This window comes from Mesoplodon bidens (genome assembly GCF_964165515.1).
Source record: "Mesoplodon bidens genome assembly, chromosome: 7".
NCBI lineage: Eukaryota > Metazoa > Chordata > Mammalia > Artiodactyla > Ziphiidae > Mesoplodon > Mesoplodon bidens.
In genome coordinates, this window is record NC_138164.1 from 93,397,195 (window position 1) to 93,424,189 (window position 26,995).

General features: G+C 46.6%; 1 protein-coding gene across 6 annotated transcripts in view; it reads left to right on the forward strand.

Moving 5' to 3' along the window:
• The window catches only part of LDLRAD3 (low density lipoprotein receptor class A domain containing 3), a 268,879-nt gene that overhangs the window by 45,719 nt on the left and 196,165 nt on the right, over positions 1-26,995 (forward strand). For 3 of the 6 annotated variants that reach the window (XM_081240425.1, XM_081240429.1, XM_081240424.1), the window contains exon 1: positions 8,521-8,596. The exons of the other annotated variants lie outside the window; for them this stretch is intronic. In XM_081240425.1, coding sequence (XP_081096551.1) covers positions 8,530-8,596 — 67 coding nt within the window. In that variant the 5' untranslated portion in view covers positions 8,521-8,529. Of the gene's footprint in view, positions 1-8,520; positions 8,597-26,995 lie in introns of those variants that run through there. 6 annotated transcript variants of the gene reach the window in all.

Consider the following 26,995-nt stretch of genomic DNA (forward strand, 5'->3'; position numbering starts at 1 on the left):
AAAACAATAGGCTTTTACATTGTCTCCTAACTTAGGTTGTCTGTTCTAATACTAATTGATTTTTTTGAAACCACACAAGACCCCTCTTAGCTGAGCCGCTCTCCATCTAAGGAGGATACTTCCACTTCCAGTCACCAGTTCTTCTGCACGAGTTTTAATGGCTGTATTGAATTCTGTCCAGTAGATGTTCCATAATTTATTTAACCACTCCCAAATTTGGGGCATTTGTGTTGTGTCCAGGTTTTTGTTTATCCTAAGCATCACTGTGGCTAACATGTTTGTAAGATGTTATTTGTGCACATCTGTCGTCATTTCTGTGGATTAGAAAAATTCCCAGAAATCCAACACCCATTCGTGTCCCCGGTATTGCATGGCCAGGAGCAGAGACTGTTGTTTGGCATGATTCCTGCAGAACAGGAGCCCGATAGCTCACTGCTTCATGCCTGTGTTGTGGCTTCTTCCTGTGTCATCCTTTTGTTAACAACTAGAGTCGTGGCTAGTACTGCATTATTCTGTTACTATTACTGCCTTGCCTGGAGAAGAGCCCCGGTTAGCACCATCTCCTCTTACTGCTTTTTTTCCCGCTAGCTCTGGCTCTTTGTCTTAGCAGCCACCCAGGGCCACATTGGGTCTTCCTAATCCAGGCATCAGGCCCCACCAGACTCTCACTTGGCTGCAGGACAATGGGTCTCACTTCACAGACGGGTTCTCAGAAGGTCTTGGGTTGCTTAGGTGGGTCAAGGGGCCCTGTGGTACACCACCCCATCCATTGCTTCCCACTTCCTAGCAGAAAAGAGTTAGAAAGGGACCACCTAGGTAATGAGGTGGTGTTTATGTAACAGAAGCTCGCCATCATCCTACAAATTTATAATGTAATGGTAGCCATTTCCTATGTAACTGTGTCAACTTTATTCATTAGCTGTCTGGTATAGAGTAACCTTGCGAGTGTTGTTAGGTTACCATACACATTTTTGTTAGGTAAAACCATACACATTTCCAATTAAGACAAAGAATGTGCAATTTCCGGAAGTCAGGATTGAGGTCATAACCTTGAGGGCTCAAGAATTCCAAGTTTAATTGATCCACCCAATTATGATGACTAAAAGGAAATGTCCTATCAATAGTAGATGTGACGGGACGGCGATCTGGCTGTGACAAGTCACTCTTCTGATGGCCAAGCCTGATCTAACTTATCTGGCTGGTCCAGGCAGTGTCTTCTATCAGAGTGAGCGCATCCCCTCTGGACGCCTGCCACCTTCCCTCCCAATACCCTTTTTCTGTGGCAGTGTAGACTGCACGCAGATTGTGCCATTGTGGGAGTCATGTGTTGCTTTCCTTCTACATTACCTGTGTTTTCTCAGCCTGGCTCTCCTGCTGAAGTAGAAGTTCCTTCAGTCCGGAGGCCTGTGAGCTTTCCAAGCTGAGTGGCGTCAGAGAGATTTGGTCCTGCCACGTCCTGCTTCTTGCAAGGAATGGAGTGTTTTCAGTGTCTTTGTCCCTCTTCTCAAGAGTCGCACTCCAGGGAGGGAGCATCTGTTCAGCTTAGATCGCACCACTTCCCTTCGGCTGGAGAGTGTAGGACTCCTGGTTAGGGTCCTGTTATATCATAGCCCTTGAGAGAGAGGTAATTCCAATAAAGCAGAGGGAGAAATGGACGCTGAGTAACTTAAACCAAACCCGCCACCAGTGTCCACTGTAGTCGTGGCTTGAAAATAGCCTGCTCGCTCTCCACCCGGCATGGGCTCTGGGACCTTGTGGGTGGCACCATTCGATATTCTCTGGCTCCAGCCGTTTGGTCTCCTTTAATCCTTTTCTCCCTGAATTGCGAAGGCTGCGTGGCGACAGTTAAGTTACAGATTAGGCTCTTAGTTTAGAGGGAAAAGCCTTGAATTTAAGTGGGTTAAAATTTTAGCTCTGCGACTTATTAGCTGGATGATCTTGACTTTCCCTCGCCTTGGTTTCTTCATGGGTGAGGTCAAGAAGATGGGACACCTTCCAGAGTTGTCCCAAGAATTAAACAGCAGCCTCGGTGAAGGTGCTGCGCTGTGTGCCCAAGACATAGGAGGCTCTGAATGGACATGTGGTGTTTTCGCCTTCCCCAGAGCCCTGATGGGCATCTGGGGCTGGCTGCCCCTCAGCAGATGCTGCAGCTCCCGGGATTTCACAAAATGAGTCTGAGAGTCACACCGACCCGGTTCCACTACTCTGATTATGTGACCTTGGGCAAAGTGTTTAGTCTCGGAGCCTCGGTTTCCTCCTCCGTAAAGTTGGTGCGAGTTCCATCCCCACTCACGCGGCTATAGTGGAGGATCGTATGCACATGCAGGTTTTGTGTCCTTAACTCAACGTCTGGCACGTAGCTCGTGCGCTGTTGCACAGGGTGAGATCTCCAGATGGGCTCAGCCCCGGGGATCCAGACCTCACTTCCAGCTGCATCTGCCTGGCTGCACCGGTGCCTGTTCTGCTTCTTGCAGGGTAGGTAGCACTTGTAGCTCAAGTGGGAGGCAGGTGCTGCTCTTACACCACCACCCGGTGCAAAGTTGTCCCTCCCCGTCCCCTATTTTTGTCTCAGCCCCTCCCAGTGGGCCTCGGTGACTCGCAATCTGTGGGGAAAAAGTTAGCAATTCTGATTCCAAGAGCTTTGGAAAAGTCCCACCTCCCAGCAGGCATCGTATCTTTATGCTTTAATCTTCATAGACTCCTCTGAGTTGCTCTCATCTCTCCTGAAAGCCCGGAGTAAGTGGACGTAGTACAGGCACCCGAAGTAATTAATGTACCTTCTACTAGCAAGGGAACGTGTAATTTGCAGGAATGTGTGTCAAGACCCACCCTGCTAAATTTATACCCTGTAATTTGCAACATTTGCTGGCACCGCATCAGCCGATGGGTGAGCCTAGCCTACCTGCTTTGCAATTATATCTGCTGGCCGGAGTTGCAGGATTGAGTAACTGGGAGACGGAGATCTCAATCGTGTAAGTAAATTAGAACGGGCTCTTGGGACCCATCTGACATCACCCTGTGGTAGAGGAGGCTGGTGGATGATGTTTTCTTTGCACAAACTTGAGAGCCTCTGATGAGGGCCAGGAGGGGAAGAGGCAGAGAAGACACAAGTCTGCAGGCTATCCTGGGCGTGGCGGACCACAGGCCTCTGAAAGGCATCTCTGTAGCACTCTTCCCTCTGACAGGCCTCTGGAAGAGGAAGACACAGAACTAATATAACAGAAACGGTTTTATGGTCTGTTTTATGAGCTTACATCAGCCCTAATAATTGGCTCTGGGGAGATTCTTGTCAGTTTTTAAAACTGGAAGTCACTTCATAGCCTCTGCAGACTAGTGATTTTGGTAAAATCCTCGTAAATTTTCTGTTTTGAGGAAGCTACAGAAGAATCTTGTGGCTGACATGCAGGCTTCTTGTTCTATGGGGTGCTGGGCAGGGGGCAGTGTGTGTGAAATGGCTGGGCTTACCCTTTGGGGCCAGATGGAAGAATCCAGCAGAAGATAAAATAAAGTGTAAGCAGACCCAGCCCTGGTATAAATCCCAGATCCTCAATTACTCCTTGTGACCTTGGGCAGACTATTTAACCTCCCCGAGCGGCCTTTCCTCATTTGTGAAATGGAGCTAATGATTCCTTTGTTTAAAGCTGTTATAAATACTAGACGTTTGTAAAGGCATCTGGCACATGGGGAACACTCAATAAGTGGTAATTGTCATCGGTACCATTTATATTTGCGGAGGGCATATTATTTATCAGTTGTAAAGAAGGCTTGACCACACAAACCAGGCAGAATTGGTGATCAAATTGGGTCAGATCCTTTTTTCTTTCCAAAAGCCATTTGTGTGTACACCCTGAGGCCTGAAAAAGGTAGGTCGGATGCAATGGGTGCCACTGATGGGAGTGGGGTTGTAGCTAAAGAAAAGCCTCAATCATGCCAAGTCCAGGGTTTCTTAAAGAGGGTGGGATTTTTATTTGGCCTTGGGACCTCTGGAGGGCTTGAAAAATAAAAGGAGGAATTTAGAATCTGGAGAGAGAGAAAGAGAGACAGAGATTCTTTCCCTGGGGAGTTGGTTGTGGTGAGGGTGGGAGCTGAGGCTCTGAGTGCTCCCACTTACAAGGTTGGGTTTGTAAATTCATGGACAATTCTGTGGGTATCCCACTCCTGCTAGGTGAGAAAGAATATTTTCTATGTGTGTGCATGCGTGCACGTGCCCGAGTGTGTGTGCATGTGTGTGTGCATGTGTTGGGCACGTGTATGGGGTGTGTGTGTGTGTGTGTGTGTGTGTGCGTGCATGCCTGTGTCTGCTTCTCCTAAATATTTATGGGCTGGGAGATGGCACCTGGGAAAGGCCAGTGTGTAACTGACTAAGTATTAATAAGCATGTTCCAGAGAACTGAGGCCTTTGTTTTGTCTTCATCAAAAATGAATCAGCTCTCATTCGCTGTGTTTCTGCAGGAAACTGTGCTGTGCGAAGAAGAAGTGCTGCTTTGTTTTCCTTGTAGGCCTTCCCGCTTGGGTTTCTATTTCCACGGAGGCCTTATTTTTAAAAACATGTTTTTACAGCAGAATTACAGCTCTGGCGATTATGACAGTCTCTTACAACTCTGGTTATGAAAAGAGTTTCTGTAGTGTTTTTATTTCTTTTAATGGACCATTTTCTTGCCTTCCTTTTTCTTCTCCTGGGACTGTGTCAGGTGGTATCTCCCTCCTGTGTGTTTTCTTCTCCTTTGTCCAACACTCTGAGATCAAGGCCTAGCTCCATGCTTTCACTGTCATCCTGCTTCCTGGGATCCAGGGAAATGGATTTTCTACTGTTCTCGTGTCCCAGCCTTTCTCCAACTCCTATCTGTGGCTGCTTCTACCATTTTCTTCCTAGAACTTTCCTGAAGAGTTCATTTTCTTCTCTTGGCATCACTTCCTAGGAAACTCCCTTTTCTGCTCTGAGACTGACCTTTTTTGTTTCCTTAAATCAAATGCTTCCAAACTACAGTTGAGGTCCACTGGTTTGGAATCAGACATCATCTGTGAGGCTTTTGATGAATTCCATTTGCAGGATTTGGTTGGCTGTCCTGGTCACCTGGCTGAAAAGGAGGCTTAGAAAAAAGTCCAGAAGACAGTCCTGCATTATTTTTCACTTCCATAACCTGAACAATTAGTTTCTATTACAATAGAGATGGTTTTTCCTCCTGCCAAAGGTTTCTGTCCAAAGGAATAAAGTGGGATCGCAAGGATGAAATGAAACTCTCTAGGAAAGGATGGCTCTCCCACCACGATTATAATCCCTGCTGTGCACCATCCTAAGTGGGTTGGTGCTGTTGAAATGCAAATGCCATTTGGTCTGTTATTGATTTGCTCACAGAAAGTAGCAGAAATTTAATCCATGCAGAAAATGCTATGAGTCACTTCATCTCCTGCAAGAGTTACTTTATTATTATTATTATTGCAGAAAGGAGCACATCAAAAGGCAAGTCTAGGAAAACAGTTTTCAGAAAGCTAGTTTTATTTGTCTTACTTAGCAGTTATTTTCCAGAAATCTGTTAACCAGTATCAGGTGTTTTCCCGCTTTGCATACATAACCACTTATCACTGTCTGATTCTACTCCATGCTTTTCTCTCTGTTGTTGTTGTCTTTTGAAGATTTGAGGGAAACTGGTCTGAATTGTTTACAGAGTGCTCAGCAACGACCCTCCCCCAAATACCACCAGCACTGGAGATTGAAGAATATAATCTACTCCAGTGTACTTGTGTCTGGGTTATCCGAATGCTCAAATTTGAAGCCCAGTACAGCTTCCTTTATTGCTTGTTACACTTTGGGATTGCCTGCCCCTTGCTCCAGGGGTGCAGGACGAAGAAATACAAACAAAGTGCAGCATTAGCTTGAGCAAAACATATAACTAGGACAGTGGATCTGCTGCCAAAAATACCATCTGCTGTTTTCCAAGCCAAAGGTTGATGACTTGGGTTGTCTCTTCCTTCAGCAAATAGTCACAGAGACTCACTATATTTATTTACTTTAAGTTTGACCAGCTTTTCATAATATTTCTTGTTAGAGGGGGGAATGTATGTTGGAGTTAGTAAAGTCAAACCCAACTCTGATTCCCAAACAGATGCCTAAAAATGTCCAATAGCTTCCAAGCTGGATTATCCTACGCTTTCCCTACCCCCAGTGTCTTTCTAGGTAGGGGTGCCAGGTTAACTGACCCGAAGTGTTACTCATCTCCTGCCACTCCGCAGCATGAAATTGATGCTGTTGGTTTCTCACTGTGTACAAAGTAAAGTCCAAACTCTGTAGTCTGGCTTTTAAAGCTTTTCTCAGCCTTCTGTCTGTTGTTCCTCGTGACGGTTTGCTTTCGGGCCTCTGCTTAGCTTAACCTTTCATTTGGAATACACGTCTACAGCCCCATGCCCCCCTCCCACCCCGGCGCTGCAAAACCAGCCTGGTTGAGAACTGCTCTATGATGCATTCCACGATGCTTCCTTGGAATACATTTCTTCCTCCTTAGTGATTACTACATCCCATTTTCTACTCCTTTCTTGTGGCATTTATGACCCCAACTTTTATACTTAACCTGTTTAGGTGCACAAGCCTCTCTTCTGGTCAACTGTAGGCTTTGAATGTGCCCCAACCTTGTAGCCCTCACAGTCTTGAGTATATTAGGCGCCCAGTAAGTTCTTTATGGGTGAATGAATGAATCAGTTAGTTGGATGAATGCGTACCATGCAGACAGAGCACGCAGTGGGGAGCGGGTAGATATTAAACGTAAGCATCTTGTTCCATGGACCCAATGCAGTGGCAAGATGTCATTGTCCAGGAGAACATCTGCTCCAGTGGCTTAGCCGTGAGCTCGGCAGTTGCCATGTAGACCAATTTCACATCTGGATGGTCCCCCAACCCTTCAGATGTATATTGTTACGATTTGCACCTCAGAAGTTCTGCTGTTCCAGTAATAGGCAAATGAGGACCTTGAAAGGGTGGAGAGAGACCCATAGCAATTGTAGCTTGTGTTTTCTACATAATAAGGAGGTCTGTTTTTTGTTGTTTTGAGAGTACAGTGGTGGTAAAGACAGAGAGCTTTGGGGCCACGATGACTTTGATTTGCATCCTAGTTCTCATTCACTCATTTGTCATCTTGAGTCTCAATTTCCTCACCTGTAAAAAGGGGATAAAAGCTATTCAGCAGGGATGCAGTGTGGATTAAGTAACCTATGAAAAGTACCAGTGCAGGTCTTCACACATCGTGGGTGCTCCATATATGTAGGCATCACTTCTAAGAGAAGTTTGGGTGGTGGCCTGTCGTTAGCATCATGAATCCGTGACTTCATAGTCTGCTGTTTTATCATTGCTGGCCTTGAAGGTGGTTTCCTACTAGTAAATTTAGAATGGCTTCCTTCCATATTCTAAGATTAGGAATTCTTCCTTCTATATTCGCTAGAGGTTAGGAATTCTGAGTGTTCTATCTCTATTGAAAGATGTGAACCTCTGGGAATTTTCAAGCTGGAAAAAAAAAAACTATGGGTGGAAAAAGTGGAAAGGAAGAAAAAAAAAAAAACCCTGGTGCTTGGAGGCAGAAAATGGAAATTTATGCAGTGTTTAAATTCTTATTTCTCCATTATAATTCTAAAGTTACTTGTTAATTTTGAAATGTTATTGGCTTGCCCATAGATACTTGCTATATTTAGAGCTAGAAATGCTGTTCTGATTTATTTGTATGGACATTCTGAACAATATTTTATTTTCTAAACGTTTCTGAGCTTTCTTCTCTCTTGTTCTTTAAGCAGCACTGAGGAGAGTGCCTGATTCACAGGGGAGTTTGGAAAAAACAGACATTTTCCTGAAATTGTGTGCTTGTTAGCAGGGCCTCTTAGCCTCTTGGCAGCTTGCTTATGAGTACAGACTTTGAAGAACTATTTCTTTGGATGGTGTTTTACAAAATAACCCCTTCCCTCCTCACAAGTTTGTAACCCCCGGGGGAGGGTTTGGAGGTGTTCCGTCCTGTTGAGGGGTTGACAGTGATGGTTACTTGAAGTCTTCCTCCCCCCTCCCTGCCAGCCAGTTTTGCTGACACTCCCAGGCTGTGGCTCGGTTCCTCATGCGGATGTGTTATCTGCTAGGATCTGGAAGGCAGTGGAAGAGAGCTGATACCAAGTCGGGTTTGCTGGCACCCCTTTTTTTCCCTTAATAAAGACACTGTTTTTATTAAGCCTTCAGTTGGTTCTTTCTTTTCAGGCTTTCGTGGTGTGATCTTTGGATCCGTGACTTGCCGCTGAACCGTGGATCTGTGATTCTTGGGCCTGGTGCGTGTGGCCTGAGGTGTTCCTTCCACACCTCACCGCCTCCCTGCTCTCGGAGTCTGAGCTGGCCTTTTCCATGTTTACACAAGTTTGGGATTTGTCCTGGGGGAGGTGGCAGGAGATTGAGTTGGTCTGGGCTGAGGTTGGAGCAGAAGCTGTTTGTTTTGTGGGAGCGCAAGAGGTTGATCTGAGAGACAGAGACACAGCAGTGTCGTGTATCTGTGTGCAGAACACAAGTGGATGGTATCACCAACCTGGGCTTTGATGACACAGACAGTCGAAGTTGCTGGAAGGCGGCAGTATGCGGGTGAGGGCTTGTACCCCGATGCTCTTAAAATCAGACACTCCCCTTGGCAGCGTGGCTGTCGTCACTCGCTCCTGCTTCTGTGCTGTGCCCTCCGGAAGTGACAGGCGCGGTGCTGGTGAGCCACGCTCAGCCTTCCTTCCCTGCGGCTGAGGCTCCTTTCCCTGAACATCTGGGCAGTGGTGGGGGGGACTTGGCAGGGCCTCTTTGAAAGCATGATTATAGCAAGGGAGAGAGAGAGAGAAAGCCAGATTCAGGGTTTCCTCTCCGCCTCCGGCAGAGATCAGCGTTCAGTTGCCTAATTTGTCGGTTCTTCGAATATAAATCGTTTGGGATTGCTTTTCTCTCCATATAGTTTTCTATAAACTTTACATTTTTCTTCTTGTCAAAGACAGACAAAAAAACCTTTTTATTTAACCAAAGAAGGGGGCAACCTTCAAACTAACCACATGGGAAAGTTCATTGAAGACCCAAGTATCCCTGATAAGCAAGAAGAGCCCCCAGGGAGTTTGCGGAGTGAGGTTGAAGGTAACCAGAGATGGCATTGGCTTTCCAGGAGGAGAGTCCCCGCCCAGGCCAGACTCTTTATGGCACGAGAGCTGGAGCGGCCGTGCAGACTTTGCAGATGCTTCCTGGAGGCTGGTACTTCAGCCACGTTCTGTGGATGGATGGGCCCGTAGAGCCTGGTGCCTGGCCCGAGAGGCCTGCATGCTTGGGGTGTATCAGGGTTGGGCTGATGCCATTTGGGGCATTGGAGAAAAGGAGTTGGGACTGTTTTGATATTAGGGGAAAATGAGCAAATCAACTGAAAATAAAGGCTGGACGTTCCACTCCCCCCTCCTCCCACTGCCAGTCCCCCCACCCCGCCCCGTCACCAGATGGTGGCATTGTGGCCTGGGGAGCTGGCGTGACTTTGACCAGTGAGTTTTCTGGTGGCTCCGGCTGTGGAAGGGGAGAGGAGAGAGTCCACCGAGAATGGACAGAGTCAGTGCCTGTGAGCAGCTGCCTGTTCTTTTAGGAAGTAAACTTTTTACAAAGTTTAACCTACAGACTGAAGAGTGCACAGATGTTAAGCGGGGAGCTCATGAATTTTCATGAAGCAGACACACCTGGGGAACCAGTGCTCAGAGGGAGAAATAGAGCATGACCAGCACCCCAGAGCCCCCAGGGTGCCCCCCATCCTGGCTTCCAACACCATAGGTTACTTTTGCCTGGTTTTGAAACTGGCAAGAATAAGAGCGTCTGGTTCCTTTCGCTCAACCTTAAACAACGTCGAATTTCCGCCCCCTTTTCCAGGAGGCGGGTTGTGGGATGACCCTCCACCCAGTGAGATTGCAGGGACAACTCTGAAACCTTGGTGACCAGGTGCCCCACCAGCCTTGGGCTCTGGGCTCCAGGCTTTCGCTCCATGTGCCTTGCCGTTGAATGAGCTCTGTGTCTTCCAGCAGAGAGTGTGGCTTGCTGCCACCTGGAAGACCCAAGAGCGTGGAAGCGGGAGTCCAGAGCAACTCTAATTGTGGCCTCATGGTGAGCCCAGCAAGCCTTGGAGAGACTTACTACATTCCTCGCCGAGGACAAATTAGATTTATATCCCTTAATCGGAGTCAGGGCCCTTGGTGCTCCCACACGGGCCACTGGGGTGGTGACCTCCTGTGGAGAGAGGGGCTGGCCAGGAGGGGGCCCTGGAGGGGTGGCCACAGCTCTTTGTAGAATGTATTTGTGTTTTGAAGGGGGGTAAAAGGGAATATAGCCCATGGGTGATTTTCCAGAATGACTCGTTGAGAAGCAGCCATCCATACGCTTTTCCAAATGATTCCCTATTCAGTTTTAACATTTTATTTTATTTTTTAACTTTTAGTTTGGGCCAACAGTTGGGGCTCTCAGTTTCATAACTATGTAAAAGTATTCTTACCCAAACTCGTTTCTCTTAAGTTTTAAGGCATGCTTTGTCTTTTTTTTATATTTTGTAAATTCATGAATAGATGACCTTTTCCTTTTGGCTTTGCTTCTTCAAGTTAAAGGAGCCAATGCGTGTGTGTGTGTGTGTGTGTGTGTGTGTGTGTGTTTTGATAATGAGCAATGCTCTGCAGTTCCTCCCCCAGATCATCGTGGTTACTCTTATAAGTTCTCCAGACATATTTACTCTGGCGATATTTTAAGAACTTCATTTTGAAGAAAAGATGCCAGTAGAAAATATAACCCATATTTTTAAAGGACCTCAATTTCTTCCCTCAGAGTGTATGTTCCAAGACCTTGCAGATGTAAATGTGAGTACAGGGGATTATATATTATCACATACATCTCTAGAGAGAAACAAAAAATGGATTATGTTCTACATACTGTTCTGTACCTTGCTTTCTCCCCTCTGCCTATATTGTAGCTATTCTTCCATGTCAGTACATTCTGGATTTTTTTTAAAGGCTGCAGTGTTCTAGATGGGTATGTCGTATCATAAATACCCATCTCCCTCTTGGTAGATGTTTAAGTTCTTATAAGTTTTGAGCTTTTACAAATAATGATGTAAAGGGGAAAAAAAGCCGTCTGCATGCTTCTCTATGAATTTATATATTCCTAAGGATAGATTCCTAGAAATGGAATCGGTGAGTCCAAAGGTAAGCTCATGATAAATAGTGTTGGGCAGTGCCAAATGGCCCCAGACAGCTTGTACCAATTTATGCTCTCACCAGTAGTGTCAGAGTGCCAGTGTCCCCACATCCATGCCAGCTCTCAGTATTATCCATCTTGTTAACTTTTGCTGATCAGATTGTTTTAAAAAATGGCATTTCCACTTGCATTTGTTCAACTACCAGTGAGGTTGTACATCTTTTTGTCTACTAGCCATCTGCATTTTTTGTGACGTGCTTGTGTCTTTCCTTTATCCATTTTTCTCTTGGCTTCTTACTGATTTTTAAGGAGTTCTTTGCGAATAGGGATGGAGAGGATAGTTTTGAAAGATAACATTTAGACAAAAAAAAATCATCTTGATTGGCGTTCCTGGCTGTAAAGCTCCACAAAAGATCAAGTATTCCATCTTCTTTTTGCCTGGTTAAAGGCTTTGGTTTTCTGTTTTGTTTTTATTTAATTAGGTGCAAATTTTCCTCTTGGCTGGAGAGTCCCGGCTGTCTGTAAATGCATTATCATTGGTGCAGCATGGGGTGGGTGGTGATGTGCCCTGGAAAGGGAGCAGTGCCAGGCAGGGGTTGGTGCCTGTCAGAGCTGATTACTGTGGGTGTTCAATGAGAAGCTGAATCCCTTGCCTCGTTTAAAGACCGTGGTCTCTCATGTCTTCAGCATAAAGGCACACGACCCACAAAAGAAGAGGCAGGGAGTGTCTCTTGAGCTGTGTTGGCAGTTCTGGTTCATTGTGTTTCTTCATTCTGCTGGCATTTCCTAGATCAGCGCTGCTTCCTAAACTCTCTTGGCAGGTTCACGTGGAGCCAGTGTTCTTCCCTCCGCGTCCAGAGCCCGTGGAGGTTTGCCACCTTCCATACTGGTAAACACACTAGGCTGTTTGTTCAAAGGAGGCCAGGGCTGCCAGGGATGGAGGTAGCTAGGGGCCTGGGTCCCAGTGCTCCCGTAGCCATTGATGACAGGCAGACCCTTGACAGAACGCCTTAGACCCCTACATTCCTCCAGGCCACCCTCGATGCCTCCAGTAGGGGAGGGCTTGCTGCTCTGCCTGATGAGAGTCCCAGCCCCAAATGCCCCTGTCTTTGGTGCAGCTGTCACTACTCCCTGGTTACGGAAAGAAACAAACAAAGGCCAAGTGTGTGGGGTGCTGATGGCTTGGGATTCATTGCGTGGAGGGGGGAATCAACCTCCTTGTGGATGGAAACCCAAAGGCTTGCCTGAGGCTGCCTGCAACCCAGTGCAGAGCAGAAACAGAGGGGGCCTGACTCTTAGGGCTGTTATCAGCGACTAGATGCACCTGGGCCTGGTTCTTCTCCCTTAGGAACATGGGCCCAACCTTGACTTCTTGGGAGCTGGCTCTGAGAGAATGGGTCATCACAGAATGTTGGCTTTGTCTCCCAGGCAGCTGTGTCAGTTGTTGCTGACAGCCCATGCCCTAGAGAGAGTGCTTGTGCCCATGAGTTCTGGAGGCCAGCTCTTACCTGCCGAGGTTACGGTCTAAAGTATTGGGTTACCTTTGAATTTTTACTCTGAATCATGAAGAATTATTGGTTTAAGTTCAAGCAAATCCAGAAGTGAAGATGGCTTTGTAGAAAACCCAAGATTTCTCAGGAAGAATAATAATAATAATGACATGAATAAACATATTTGGGGTCCTGCTCCCCCACCGCCATTTTTCCAATAATCAAGTTGAGATGAAATTACTCTCTGAGCATGAAGAAACATGTCTTCATTCTGTAGATCTTAGGCTGCATACAAATGTGGACTGTCCACACGATTGAGGAATAATTTTAACTTGCAGGAATAATCCACAAAATGTTGGGTGAAAGGCTTTTCAGAATATTATAGCACAAAGAAGCAGCCATCCATATTTCCATCCACCCGCATACTTCATGCCTCCCACCCTCCCTCCATTTCAACATTCTGTCCTCGGCTCTGGGCTACATTAGGACACTTTCCCTCCCTTGGTGTAAAGTTGCTCGTGGGGTTTTGTGGGGAAGACAGGCACACAAACGGTGGAGCATTGTGATAAGGGAAGAGATAGAGGTTTGCGTAAGTTATGTTGCGAGTTCCAATGGGGGAGCTTGTAAAGTGACCTATACATTAGGGAGGAACTGCAGGAGAGGTGGCCTGGCCAGGACACGCAGGCCTCCTGGGCTGATGCCAGGACAATTGCCTCACCCTTCGTGGGATGGGGCTATGGTAGGATTTTAAACAGTGAGGGATGTGGTCAGATTTTCTCTACAGTTATGTGAAGGATGCCTTTTAGAGGTCAAGACTGGATCTCGGAAAGCCAGCAAGGAAGCCATTAATGCTAAGCCATAAAGGCAAGAGAGAAGGATTTGAACTAGGGTTGTGAGTGGCAGGGATATCGAGGAAAGATGGAAGTGGAAAATGTTTTGCACTGGGTTGATTGATGTGGGTGGAGGTGAGGGGGAAAGATGGTTGGCCATTCTAGCACCTGAAGTACTGAGTGATGCAGGAGGGACAGGTTTAGAAGAAAAAATCCAAAGTTCTATTCTGGGTGTGTCGAGTTTGTGTCTGGGATGAAAATGTCTTGGGCAGTAGGGGATGGAAGTATGCAGCTGTGGGTGGAGGATGGAGATGAAGGGAAGAGAGCTGAGTTGGAGGTTGACCCTCATGGCAGACGAGACAGCTTTTCCAGGGCAGATGACTCTGTCACTCAAGCAGCGGGAGACACAGCTCTGGAGGTAGAGGAGGGGTGGGCGGAGGGAGAGGAGCCTCTGAGTTGACGGAGGAGGAATGGTCAGAGAGCCAGGTGTGTGGGGAAGGTGGGCGAACAGGAGAATGTAGTATCAGGGAGGCCGAGGGAATGGAGTTTCAGGAGGAAGGAGCCATCCACTTGTAGTTGGTCCCTTGCAGCTGAGTTATGTGCAAGGTAAAGACTGAAAATAACTTTTGAATAACATGCTGGAGAGGGTGTGGAGAAAAGGGAACCCTTCTACAAGGTTGGTGGGAATGTAAATTGGTGCAACTGCTATGGAGAACAGTATGGTGATTCCTCAAAAACTAAAAATAAAGTTGCCATATGATCCAGCAATCCCACTCCTAGGCATATATCTGGACAGAACTATATATAATTCAAAAAGATCCCTGAACGCTTATGTTCATAGCAGCACTATTCACAATAGCCAAGACGTGAAAACAACCTCAGTGTCCATCGACAGATGAATGGATAAAGAAGATGTGGTACATATTCACAATGGAATATTACTCAGCCATAAAAAAGAATGAAATAATACCATTTGCAGCTACATGGATGGACCTAGAGATTATCTTACTAAGCAAAGTAAGTCAGAAAGAGAAAGACAAATACCATATGAAAGCACTTATCATATCGAATCTAAACTATGATGCAGGGACTTTCCTGGCGGTCCAGTGGTTAAGACTCCACCTTCCAATGTAGGGCATGTGGGTTCAATCCCTTGTCAGGGAACTAAGATCCCACATGCTACAGGGTGTGGCCAAAAATTTAAAAAAATATGATGCAAATATGAACTTATCTATGAAACAGAAACAGATTCACAGACCTAGAGAAGATAATTGTGGCTGCCAAGGGGGGAAGGGGGACAGGGGAGGGTTGGATTGGGAGTATGGGATTAGCAGATGCAAACTATTATATATAGAACGGATAAACAACAAGGTCCTATTGTATAGCACAGGGAACTATTGATATAGTCAGTATGCTATAATAAAACATAATGGAAAAGAATATGAAAAAGAATATATATATATATATATAGATGTATGTATACAAACACACACAACTGAATCTCTTTGCTGTACACCAAAAACTAACACAACATTGTAAATCAACTATACTTCAATAAAATAAATAAATAAATAAATAACTTTTGGATTCAGCAGTTGGGAGGCTTGGGAGGCCATTGGTGCCTTTGTGAGAACAGATCCAGGAAAGCAAAGCGGGTAGGAACTAGCTGGGTGTCAGAGGACTGAAGACCATGCAGTCTGTAGGGGCTGAACCTGTTGAAAGGTTAATCATGGTGTCGGCGTTCACCAGGCCTTTGACTTCTTTCCGGTGTCTTGGTGCTGAGCTGCGCCCGTTGGCAGAGCATTGGACGAACCTGCACTGGAGCCACGTGGTAGGGCATCTTTAGGTTACCAAAAAATCGTTTCTTAATGAGCAGCTCCTGTCTCCCAAGCTCTCATCTCTCTGGTAGGAATCTATCCTGTTCAGTTTAAGGTGGATCCTCTTACACTTGAGATCACCTTTTCTCTAATTATTAATCATGTAACTACATTATAATGATATGTCTTGTGTAATGACATATTCTGTGCATAAATTACATCTACTCTTTGTATAATAGTCATTCTTTAATAGTGAATAATAATACCTTTAACAAATGAACTCTGGCTAACTCTGTATGGCCTCTTTCTGCATGCTGTCATAAAATGTATGAAAGTCCCAGGAGCTTCCACTGAATTCTTAGGATACGTGTTTTTTCTGTAAGAGGCTATCTGATGCAGGTGGTAAACAATGAGAGCTCAAATGTTTTCAGATCTGGGACGATGTGAGTTCAATACCAAGATGGACAAAATGGCTCTTTGATCATCCCAGGGAGCTTATCAAGCTTGTGTTTGGTCCATCTCCACTTTGTAGATGAGGAAACTGAGGCACGGAGGGCTTAAGCCATCCCCCGAGCTTGGGAGGAGTGGAATTAGAATTCAGAGTTTGTGGGCTTCAGGGCTGACCTGAATGATACCAGCTCAGGGATCCCTCTTTCAGTTTCAATTCTCTTTGTTTTCTGGACCATCATAAACTACCCTTCACAAGCTGGAGAATCCAAACAGGTTCGCCTGCCCCTTTTCAGCACTTGTAGTTACCAAGTCCGACAAATCTCTTGCAAAGGTGAGTTGCTCACTCTGAAATCAGCGCTCATTCAGACATGCAGACTGAAGCGGGGACTCCAGCAGTAAATACTGCTTAATTCTGGCACTTGCTAGATGTAGAAACATCATTTGCTCAAGAAGTCAGCTAATTCCTCCTGATGGAGGGCCTGTCGGCACGCTGAGCACGGAGGGAGGGTGCTCGCGTGAGCAGATTGTAGAAGCAGGACGGGACTGGTTTAATGGATTAAGCTACTTAAGAAAATTTAAAAAGACGCACCAGTTAATATGTATTCCTCCCTTGGTCGGCGGTAACAAGCTGGCGTTTTTGATTTCCCTGGCAGCGTTCCTCTCCTAAACGATAAGCCAGACAGTCGTTCATTTGCTGAGACGTGATAGAAAATTGTAGATCATCGGGGGGAACCAGAGGGCCCTTGACTTCATAGGGAATGGGCTGCAGGTCTGATGTGTGGCCCTTCAGAGATTATTTTCTCCTTGGGCAGGGAGGGTGTGGGACCAGCCATCTCTGCATGGATGGCATAGGAGGTCGGAATTTTAAAGTGCGGAGACAAGAGTCGAGTCTCCTTCAGGGGCTGGAACCTGGGTTCTCTGACCAGTTCCAGCCCTGCCCTTCGAGAGGCTGGCTGGCCTCTGGGTCTTAGTCTCCTTGTGTTTAAAAAGGAGGAACTGCCTTCAGTACCTGCCTTGTGGAGATGTGCTTAGTTCTTCAGAGGAGGACCTCTGGGTAAATGCTGGATTTTATTTTTAAATGTTGGAGAATGTATCTAGGACAGGCAGATGGCGAGTGTTTGCCTGCCGTGGAGACCAGGGATGTGTCCTCAGAAACAAGAATGAGCGGTCAAGAGCTGGAAAGGAACTTGGATATCATCTATTCCTGCCTTATTTTACACCTGGGAAACTGAGGTCCAGGGAGATGGAGCCACGTCCCCAGATCCCAACGGTGAATCCCATGTGCCTTTCTCTTTTGAGTTGCTTCATAACCACGTGGTTTGGAAAGGTTGGTTCATGGTTATAGTTTGGCTGCTATTAAAGAGCCTTAGGAATGATTAAAAGGAAGGTTAATTATTTCTTAGGAATAATGGAACTGAGACTGTCATGTGTTAGAAGACACACAGCCAGGGTCACATTGTGAGCCCTGTAACTATGTTCTTAAAACCTGGTGACTATCTGCAAAGTCTGCGTTTTTGGACCTAAGTGACCACTGGTCTCAGCCAGCCAACCAGCCCCACCTTGCCCAGGCTATGGCCTTTCTAGGGAGGCAGAGGGAGAAAAGGGAGCCAACCTTGTCTGAGTTACCACTACAGTACCAGCTCTGTGAGGAGAGGCAGGGAGATTGTGGAGGGAAGGAAGGAGTAACAATCTAGTACTGTTCATTGAACTCCCAGTATATGCCACCTACTCTTACATTTACTTTATCACTTTATTTTATATATATATATATATATATATATATATATATATATATATATATCCCTCTATTTTATATATATGTATATATCATACCCCTCTATCCCTCAGCAACCCTGACAGGGAGGTGGGGTCACCCTGGTTTCACAAGTGGGAAATTCAAGCTCAGAGAGGGTGACTCACCTGTCTGAAGTCACACAGCTAATTACAGTGATAAGAGAATCCGGCATTTGGTGATTGTGATGGGGTGTGCCGAATCACAGCCTTGGGTGCCCCAGCTCAGTCCCCGTTTGTTCAGCCTCCTGCAGCCCCATATTGGAGGGTGGGGTGAAGAGGCGGACGGCATGGACTAAGAAAGAAAGCTTTCCTGTGGCTTTTTCCCGCCCTGACATCTCAAGGGAGTTAGTAATATTTAGAAATATTTAGAAAATATCTGACCTTCTGGCTGGGCCCTGCTATTTTTGTTTTTGGAATGTCATGGCTTGGTAAGTTGGGTGGGTAAATCTCTCTTATGAGATGTGTTTATTTTTTTCCTCCACAATCCGCTTCTGCCCTGCAACTGTTGCTGCCTTTCAGAAAATGAAAAGAGTTCGTAATAAACCGAATCTCTCTTATGTGATGTGTTTATTTTTTTCCTCCACAATCCGCTTCTGCCCTGCAACTGTTGCTGCCTTTCAGAAAATGAAAAGAGTTCGTAATAAACCGAATCTCTCAGAGGGATGTCCTTGCATTTTTTTTCTCAGTGTGAACACTTGCCCCCTTTTATCTCTCCTCCTTTTATAGTTGATGGCGTTTTTGATGCTAGAACATTAGTGATAAATGGTTCCATATGTCTTTCATAGACTTTTCTCAAATATTAGCATGATATTTGTTCTTTATAACACATCTTATTAGTGAAACATTTTTTTTTTTAAAGCTGTGGTTTTCTTTTTTTTTTTTTAAGATGTTGGGGGTAGGAGTTTATTAATTAATTTATTTATTTTTGCTGTGTTGGGTCTTCGTGTCTGTGCGAGGGCTTTTCTCTAGTTGTGGCAAGCGGGGGCCACTCTTCATCGCGGTGCGTGGGCCTCTCACTATGGCGGCCTCTCTTGTTGCGGAGCACAGGCTCCAGACGCGCAGGCTCAGTAGTTGTGGCTCACGGGCCTAGTTGCTCCGCGGCATGTGGGATCCTCCCAGACCAGGGCTCGAACCCGTGCCCCCTGCATTAGCAGGCAGATTCTCAACCACTGCGCCACCAGGGAAACCCAGTGAAACATTTTTTAAAGGGTGGGAAAAAGTACCAAGAATAATGCAAAGAAAGCCTGTGTGCTTTCCACCCAGCTCCATTGAATTCTGATATCTTGTCATGCTTGCTTCAGGTTGGTTGAAAGAAAGAAATCTTACAGCTGAAATTCATAGGGTGCCCTCTGATCCCATTTGACAGAGAGTAACCACTATCCTGATTTTGATATTTTCTTTTCTTGCACATTTTCAAAAATGCCTTCACATCTGGATGTATCCATTAGAGTAGTATATTTTTCAAGATGAATGTAAGTGCTATTCTGCCACTTGCCTTTTCCACTCAGCATTAGGTTTCTCAGATTGATCCATGGTGATTCATGCCGCTCCAGTTCATTAAATTGCAGCCCTGGGTAGTATTCCATTGTTGTGAATGGACCCGATTTTTCATCCGTTCTCCTTTTGATGACCATTTGGTGTGTCTTGCACTTTTGTATTACAGCAGTGCCACGGTGAAGATTCTCTTGCTATTGTCTTGCGCACGCTTGTCCCCAGGGCTGGGGTATGTACCAGAAGAGGATCAGCTGGGTTAAAGCCCTGGTGCATCTTGCACCTCACCGGGAGTTGTCAAATTGCTCTTCTGAGTTGCTGCGCATGTGTAGCCTGGGAGATCATGTTGTACCCTTGCCACGTGAGAGTATCAGACTTCAAATTTTTGCAAGTCTGGTGGGTGTGAAAGAGAACTCCCTTGTTTCATTAATCATTCTCTGATTACAAGTGAGGTTTGAGTCCGTCTGAAGCAGCTACTTGTTTGCTCATCCATCAACATACCTGTTCATTCTTATACTCTGACCAGTTTTCTATTGGGTGGCCTATGTTTTCATATATAGTCTTGTAAGAAAATCCTGAATATGGATCTTTGTGGGTTACATATATGGCAGATACCATTTCTAGTTAGTTGCTTATCTTCTAAATTTGTTTATAGTATCTTTTGATGACTGGAAGTTTTACATTTTAATGCGGTCATATTTTATCACTCTTTATGGCCTGTGCTTTTTTTGAGTCTTCTTCTTTTTTTTTTTTTTTTTTGCTGTATGCGGGCCTCTCACTGCTGTGGCCTCTCCCGTTGCGGAGCACAGGCTCCGGACGCGCAGGCCCAACGGCCATGGCTCACGGGCCCAACCGCTCCGCGGCATGTGGGATCTTCCCAGACCGGGGCACGAACCCGTGTCCCCTGCATCGGCAGGCGGACTCTCAACCACTGCGCCACCAGGGAAGCCCTCTTTTTTTTTTTTTTAATGAAACACCTGCAGTATATTTATTAACAATTAGGATGAGGAAATGGACAGCATACTGATCAAATTTGTGGTTGATGCAAAGCCGAGAGTTACAGTGAATACATCAGGTGGCAGAATTAAGATCTGAAAACCTAGCCACTGCCTGGCCCAGTAAGCCACATCCAGCCAGAACAAGTTTAATCTGGGTAAAATCAACTAAACTAAGGCTCAAAAGACCAACTGTACAAGAACAGTGGCTGAATAAGTGTGTCCAAATTTTTTTTTTTTGCTTTATAACAAATTTAATCAGTTATACATATACATATGTTCCCATATCCCCTCCCTTTTGCGTCTCCCTCCCACCCTCCCTATCCCACCCCTCCAGGCGGTCACAAAGCACCGAGCTGATCTCCCTGTGCTATGCGGCTGCTTCCCACTAGCTATCTACCTTACGTTTGGTAGTGTATATATGTCCATGCCACTCTTTCACTTTGTCACAGCTTACCCTTTCCCCTCCCCATATCCTCAAGTCCATTCTCTAGTAGGTCTGTGTCTTTATTCCTGTCTTACCCCTATGTTCTTCATGACATTTTTTTTTCTTAAATTCCATATATATGTGTCAGCATATGGTATTTGTCTTTCTCTTTCTGACTTACTTCACTCTGTATGACAGGCTCTAGGTCCATCCACCTCATTACAAATAGCTTTTTGAGTCTTCTTTTAGAAATCCTTCCTTACCCTGAGCTTGTCAAAATATGCTTTGGGACCTAAATGAAGCTCATTTTGCTTTTCTGGCCTTATTTCTTGGTTTGCTTTGGTGTTTTCCATACTTGCTTTGGGTGTATCTGTGCAGAGCGGAGTATAGGCTGCAGAACCGTTTCCAGTGACTGTAGGAATGGTTGCAGCCATCCTGGGGCAGATGAGGCTGGGCTGAACTTGGGGTCAGAGCTGAATCCCCCTCTTCTTGACCCTTTGGCTGTTTCTGAGAGGTGCTGAAGTGCAGAGTTGATTGGTCCTCTCTGAAGCCTGGCTTATCTGCAAGCCTCATAAATTGGTTATAAAGTTGTCCCCTCTCTCGTCTTTCAGTTTATCTTCACCGCCTGATTCTTACTTCCTGCTGCTGCTGTCGATTGAAGCTGAAATGACAGAAGGCACATGGGGCCAAGTTCTCACCCTGGCCTGCCATGCGGGTCACCCTTGGTGAAGACACGGCACGTGTTAAAAGAGAACGCCTGTAAAAAGTTCATCCAGAAAAGTTCTTTGCTTCTCTTCCTTCCCTCCTAGGAGCTCAGGAGTGTTTTACAGAACTGATCTCATTTGTTCATTGTCTTTTGCACAGAAGTACAAATAGGTTCAGGTAGGCTTTGGGTAAATTCACAGAACCTGAGCATGTCAGAACCGGAAGGGTCCTTAGGAGCTATCACTCACGCAGTCAACAAGCATTTCCTGAGTGTCTGCTCGGTGCCTGGCACTTGCGGGGACACAGGGCAGCAGAGGCCCCTGCTTTTGTGGTGGGGGAGCAGCCACTGAACCACAGGGGTCATTTCAGAGTGTGGTAGGTGTGATGGCGCAGAGAGGAAGGCCTTTTGGGTTGGGCGCCTCTGCTATTTTGTTATTTTAGGCAGACCTAACATCTTCTCACTTAGGAGTCTGCAAACTGTGGCCCAGGGGCCAAAGCCAGCCCGCCAGAGCCCCTGAGCTAAGAATGGTTTCTACATTTTTTAAATGGTTGAAAAAAAATTAAACATTTGCAATAGATTTTGATGATAGGGGACACTAACTTTGAATCTCAACCACCTGCCCCCTTCCCCGAAAAAAAATTCTGTTCTTTTCATTAGTAGACCTGTGCTACAGAAAATTGTTCTCAATTATGATGGTCATATTTTGAATTTCATCAATAAAAATGGTGTGGAATATTGTTTTCTCTCCTTTTATGTAAGTACTGGTATAATATCTTTAATTTGGCCTCCTGTCCTGCACAGCCTAGAATATTGACTATCTGGCCGAAAACGTTGGCAGACCCCTGTTCTAGCTGTGTGACATCTTCAGTCTCAGTTTTCTGGTCTGCAAAATGGGTGTGGTGCCTATTTCAGAGGGCTATTGTGAAGGCAGAGAAAGGGAACGGATGTTAAACTCCTACCAGGTATTAGGACCTTCAGTAGATGTTAGATTTTCCCTAGTGAGAAGTCAATAATCAACTTCTTAAGGGCTGTTAAAGGGAATGTAGGAGAGTTGGGGACCAGGGTGGGGTGGGGCTCAGAGCTCACCTTTGAGAATCAGTGTCCTGAGGAGCAGCATCCCCCAGCGTTGCTGTCCAGCCCCTGAGCTGTGGACCTTGGACCTTGCAAGGGTTGCATCCTGACAGCTCTGCAAATCCCCATGATGTTAATGCCGCTTGGACATAATTTTCCTAATGAAGCATAACTAAAAAATGTAAGTAACAGCTTTGAGCCCTTAATGAGGCTATAAATACAGTACGAAAATAATTTATAGAGCTATTTCCTGGTGAAGAGCTGTCCTTTTTCTAGACGTCTTTGCTTTCCCTTTGCTTGCCTCATTAATACTAGCCATTGGCTTTCTTTGCTAACTCATTTTATTTATTTATTTATTTATCTTTTTTTTTTTTTGCGGTACGCGGGCCTCTCACTGTTGTGGCCTCTCCGCTGCGGAGCACAGGCTCCGGACGCGCAGGCTCAGCGGCCATGGCTCACGGGCCCAGTCGCTCCGCGGCATGTGGGATCTTCCCGGACTGGGGCATGAACCCGTGTCCCCTGCATTGGCAGGCGGACTCTCAACCACTGCGCCACCAGGGAAGCCCGCTAACTCATTTAAAGAAGGAAACAAAGCATTTGTCATTTTGTAGTGGCTGCTGTTGTGCATTCCACGGGAGAGGCAAAGGGGAAGCCGTGTGAGGTGCAGATGTGGGTCGGACAGCTAAGCTCACTCACTGTCCAGGTGACTCACTCCATGCATAAAGTGTTCCTGCAGGAAAGTTACACGCGATCTTCAGGGTCAGTGTAAATATAATACACTGTATGTGTAAATATGAAATCTGTGGGTGCCAAGGGTCAGCATTCCTGGGCTGAATCCATGAGTCATTTTATAACTTCTCACCTTTGTCCCTGGGCTGTGTATCTTCCTTGCAGTTGGGTACACAGAGACCGGGGCTCCTGGAATGAGCTAACAGGGCGGGCAGGGCACTGGGCAGAGTCTCGACAGAGCTGGAGACTGGCTCAGCTTACGTGCTTGGAGACAGAGGCCCATCCTCACTCCGGGCTCAGATATCCACGCGTGACTGCTCCCTCCCTGGTGACAGCCAGGATGCTCCGTGTGGCCGAGCTCTAGTGGGAAGCAGCTGGTTTGATGAGAACCAAATGGCTCTGGGAGGTGCTCAGGACAGATGTCTGCGGTTCCACCCAACACCGATGCCACCACGAGGAGCAGTCTGGAGTCGAAGGGACCTCCGGGGATTTTTCCAGGATAGTTTAGAAATGAATCACGACAGACCCGCTCCTTTGGTGCTTTCGTGTGCCCATGCATGGACTGTACGTGTGTATTTGAAGGAGCGAGTCAAAGGGAAAACGGATGGTTGTCTTCAGTGGCCTCAAAACATTATGTTTGTTGGCATCATGTTCCAGGCAGTGGGGAGAGGTGTGTTAATTCTCCAGGGAGGTTTTAGGGAAGATCTAGTTGAGATCTGCAAATTGGAACGCTAGGCTGTATGTGTGTCTGTACCTATATGTGTCTGTGTCTTGTTTTGTTGTTCATCGAGCCTGCCGACCAGATGATCAGGAAGCAAAAGATAAAAACGAAGTGACTGGGCAGAAATCTGAAAGCAGGGCCTGTTGATAGTTTGCAGGTGCCAAGCCTGTCTCGTGTCGCGATAAGGCGTGACCTTAGCGGGAGGAGGTCAGCAGAGGGAGAGAAGAGCATGTGGAGGGCCCCAGCTGGTGGAAGAGGATTCCCATTTCTCAGCTGGAAAAGTCAGCATTGCTCACTGCATGTTCCAGAAGGAGAAGAATGCAGCAGCTGTCTTGAGTTTTTGCAGTGCCCCCTCATCAAGTAGAAATTTGTGGGTGCCAGAAATTTTGGAAGAAGCCGCAGCAGCAGGTTCTTTGCTTTTGCCCAATGGGGCAGGACTTGGATTTTTTTTTTTCAGTCTTGGTGCAGATGGCATAGTTATTTTAAGTAAGTGATGTGCTGCTGCAGTGAAAATGGGCAACTCTTTTTCAGTTTTCAGCCTAATGAAAAAAGAAAAAGGAGAAGGAGAAACCCCAGCTAGCCAACTTCGTGCTAATGCTTGTCTTTTTTGGATTCTAAATGTGTCCCAAGACACTGAGATGGGATAAATATTGCAGCTACTAGAAAGTCCTGCTGTCCGGCTGAAAAGATTTCTAAGCTGTTTTAAAGCAGACGGGGTAGTAACTTACTTGCACAAATCCAGATGCCCCTGTGTCCCTTATTTTTAACTATATATGTAAGATCCCACTCACCTTCCGGGGGATGACGCAGGGGGTAGATGGAACTTTCCAAGGAAGAGTGTGAGGGATGGGGGACAAATCAGTAACTGAACACTTGGTTTTCTTCTGAGAATGACCACAGATATTTACTGAGAACCTGCTGAGTGCAGGATGCCCAGGATGGAGAACAAAACGAAGCAATGCCTTTCGGCCTTTGGGGTCATGCAATCTGGTGGGGAGAGAGTACAGATTCATTGGTGAGCACAGTTGGGATGAAGGAAAACACAGGATACGACCAGAGCAGAAAACAGGGATCAGCTTTAGATTGGGTGAAGGAATCAGTGAAGGAATCTCAGAGTCAGTGATGTAAAGCTGAGGTCGGAGGACAAATGAGATTAGCCAGATGTACCAGTTTGCTGGAGCTGCCGTGACGAGGTACCACAGAGTGAGTGGCTTCAACAATAGAAATTTATTTTCTCGTGATTCTGCAGGCTAGAAGTCTGAGGTCAAAGTGTGCAGGGTTGGTTTCCTTCGAGGCCTGTCTCCTTGGCTTGTAGATTGCTGCCATCTCCTTGAGTCTTCACGTGATCTTCCCTGTGTGTGTCTCTGTCCTAACCTCTTTTTATAAGGACACCAGTCAGATTGGATTAGGGCCCATGCTAATGGCCTCATTTTAATTTAATCAACACTTTAAAGGCCCTAGCTCCCAATATAGTCACATGCTGAGGTACAGGGGTTAGGACCCCAACATATGAATTTTGGGGGGACACAATTCAGCCCATAACACCAAGTGGAATGTGCATGGAAGAATTGGGGTGAGTGAACACTGTGTGTGGAGGACCACTACAGGGCGGACATTGGTGTTGGAAGAAATGGTTGGAATGAGGTTGTAGAGGTAGGCGGGGCCTGATCTTGCCTGGCTTTGTAAACCATGGCAACAGTTTTACATTTATTATAGGGGCGCCGAGGAGCCATCAGCAGCATTTAAAATCTCCCTCTGCTATGAGGAGAAGAAACTGGTGGGAGTGAGAAGTGAAAGGGGGAAGGTTGGTTTAAGCCAAGATTTCTCAAGTCAGCACTCTTGACATTTCGGGGCGGGTGGTTCTTTGTTGTGAGGGTCTGCCCCGTGCATCGCAGGTGTGCATTCCTGGCTTCTACTCAGTAGAGTCCACGATGAAAATGTCTCCAGACACTGCCATATGTCCTCTGGGGGCCAAAATTGTCCCCCGTTAAGAACCACTGGTTTAAAGAGGGCACGAGGTCTCAGTGGCTTGGATTGGATGGTGTCAGTTTAGTGAGGCACCTTGGATGGGTTTGAGGAAGATCTTTTTTTTTTTTTTTTTTTTTTTTTTTGCGGTACGCGAGCCTCTCACTGTTGTGGCCTCTCCCGTTGCGGAGCACAGGCTCCGGACGCGCAGGCTCAGCGGCCATGGCTCACGGGCCCAGCCGCTCCGCGGTATGTGGGATCTTCCCGGACCGGGGCACGAACCCACGTCCCCTGCATCGGCAGGCGGACTCTCAACCACTGCGCCACCAGGGAAGCCCGAGGAAGACTTTTGAAGACACAGTCGACATGATTTAACCTCTCTTTGCCTTGGTTTCTCCTCATACTCTCGAGTCTGCTGATTAACTGCCACTTCCCTAAAGCACAAGGCCCTGCGCCCCCTGCGTGGGTGATGGACGTGCACAGACTGCCCCTCCGAGTTACCATTCAACCGGCCCTGGGGATCCGAGGTCCTGCCGGTAGGGCACTGGGAGCCCCGTGGCTGCAGGACCACTTGTGTCCAGCCCACGTGGTGTTTAGTCTCGGGATCGCACCCTCTCATTTATCAAGTCCCTGTGCCGCCAGCCTCTTGACTCCCAGAGCAAGCACTTTGCGATCTCATCTGGACAGTTTTCTTGCCCCGGAAATCCGTTTATCAGAACAAGATTTCACAGTTTCGGCGACTCTTCCAGGGCGCTTGCCTTCGAGGAGCTAGTTCTGCACAAGCAAGTGTAGGTGATCTCCGAACACATCAGACTGACAGTTATGTTCTGGAGCCCTGAAGAGTTCCCTGCTGGCGGGGGGGAGCCCAGAGCAGTTGTTAGGAAACAGCTGGAACGTGTAGGTTTTCAGTGTTCTGTATTGTGTGTCTGGCTGAGAGCCAGCTCCAGGCTGTCCTTCTAGACGCCTCTCCTACGAGACCCACTCTGGCATCTTGCACCTCTGCCCGGAGGTGGGGAATTGGCTTCACGACCATCTCAGGGTTGGTGGTGGCTTCCTCAAGTCGAGTCTTGAGAGGGATTCTGATATCGACAGTGGGCTCAGTGGACAGAGCCCCGTGATTAGTGATATCTGACCTTGGTGTAGAATTGGGGAAATAGGGGCACAGTCTTTTCGCAGTTCCTAACTATCAGAGCTCTGTGGGTTTTTTTATTCCATGCCCGTCGTGGCCTGCGCTGAGCCTTCCTGCCCTGGCCTGTGCCATCTTTCTGTAGACGTGAGCGGTCCTTACGTTTCATCTCTTTGTCTATCAGTG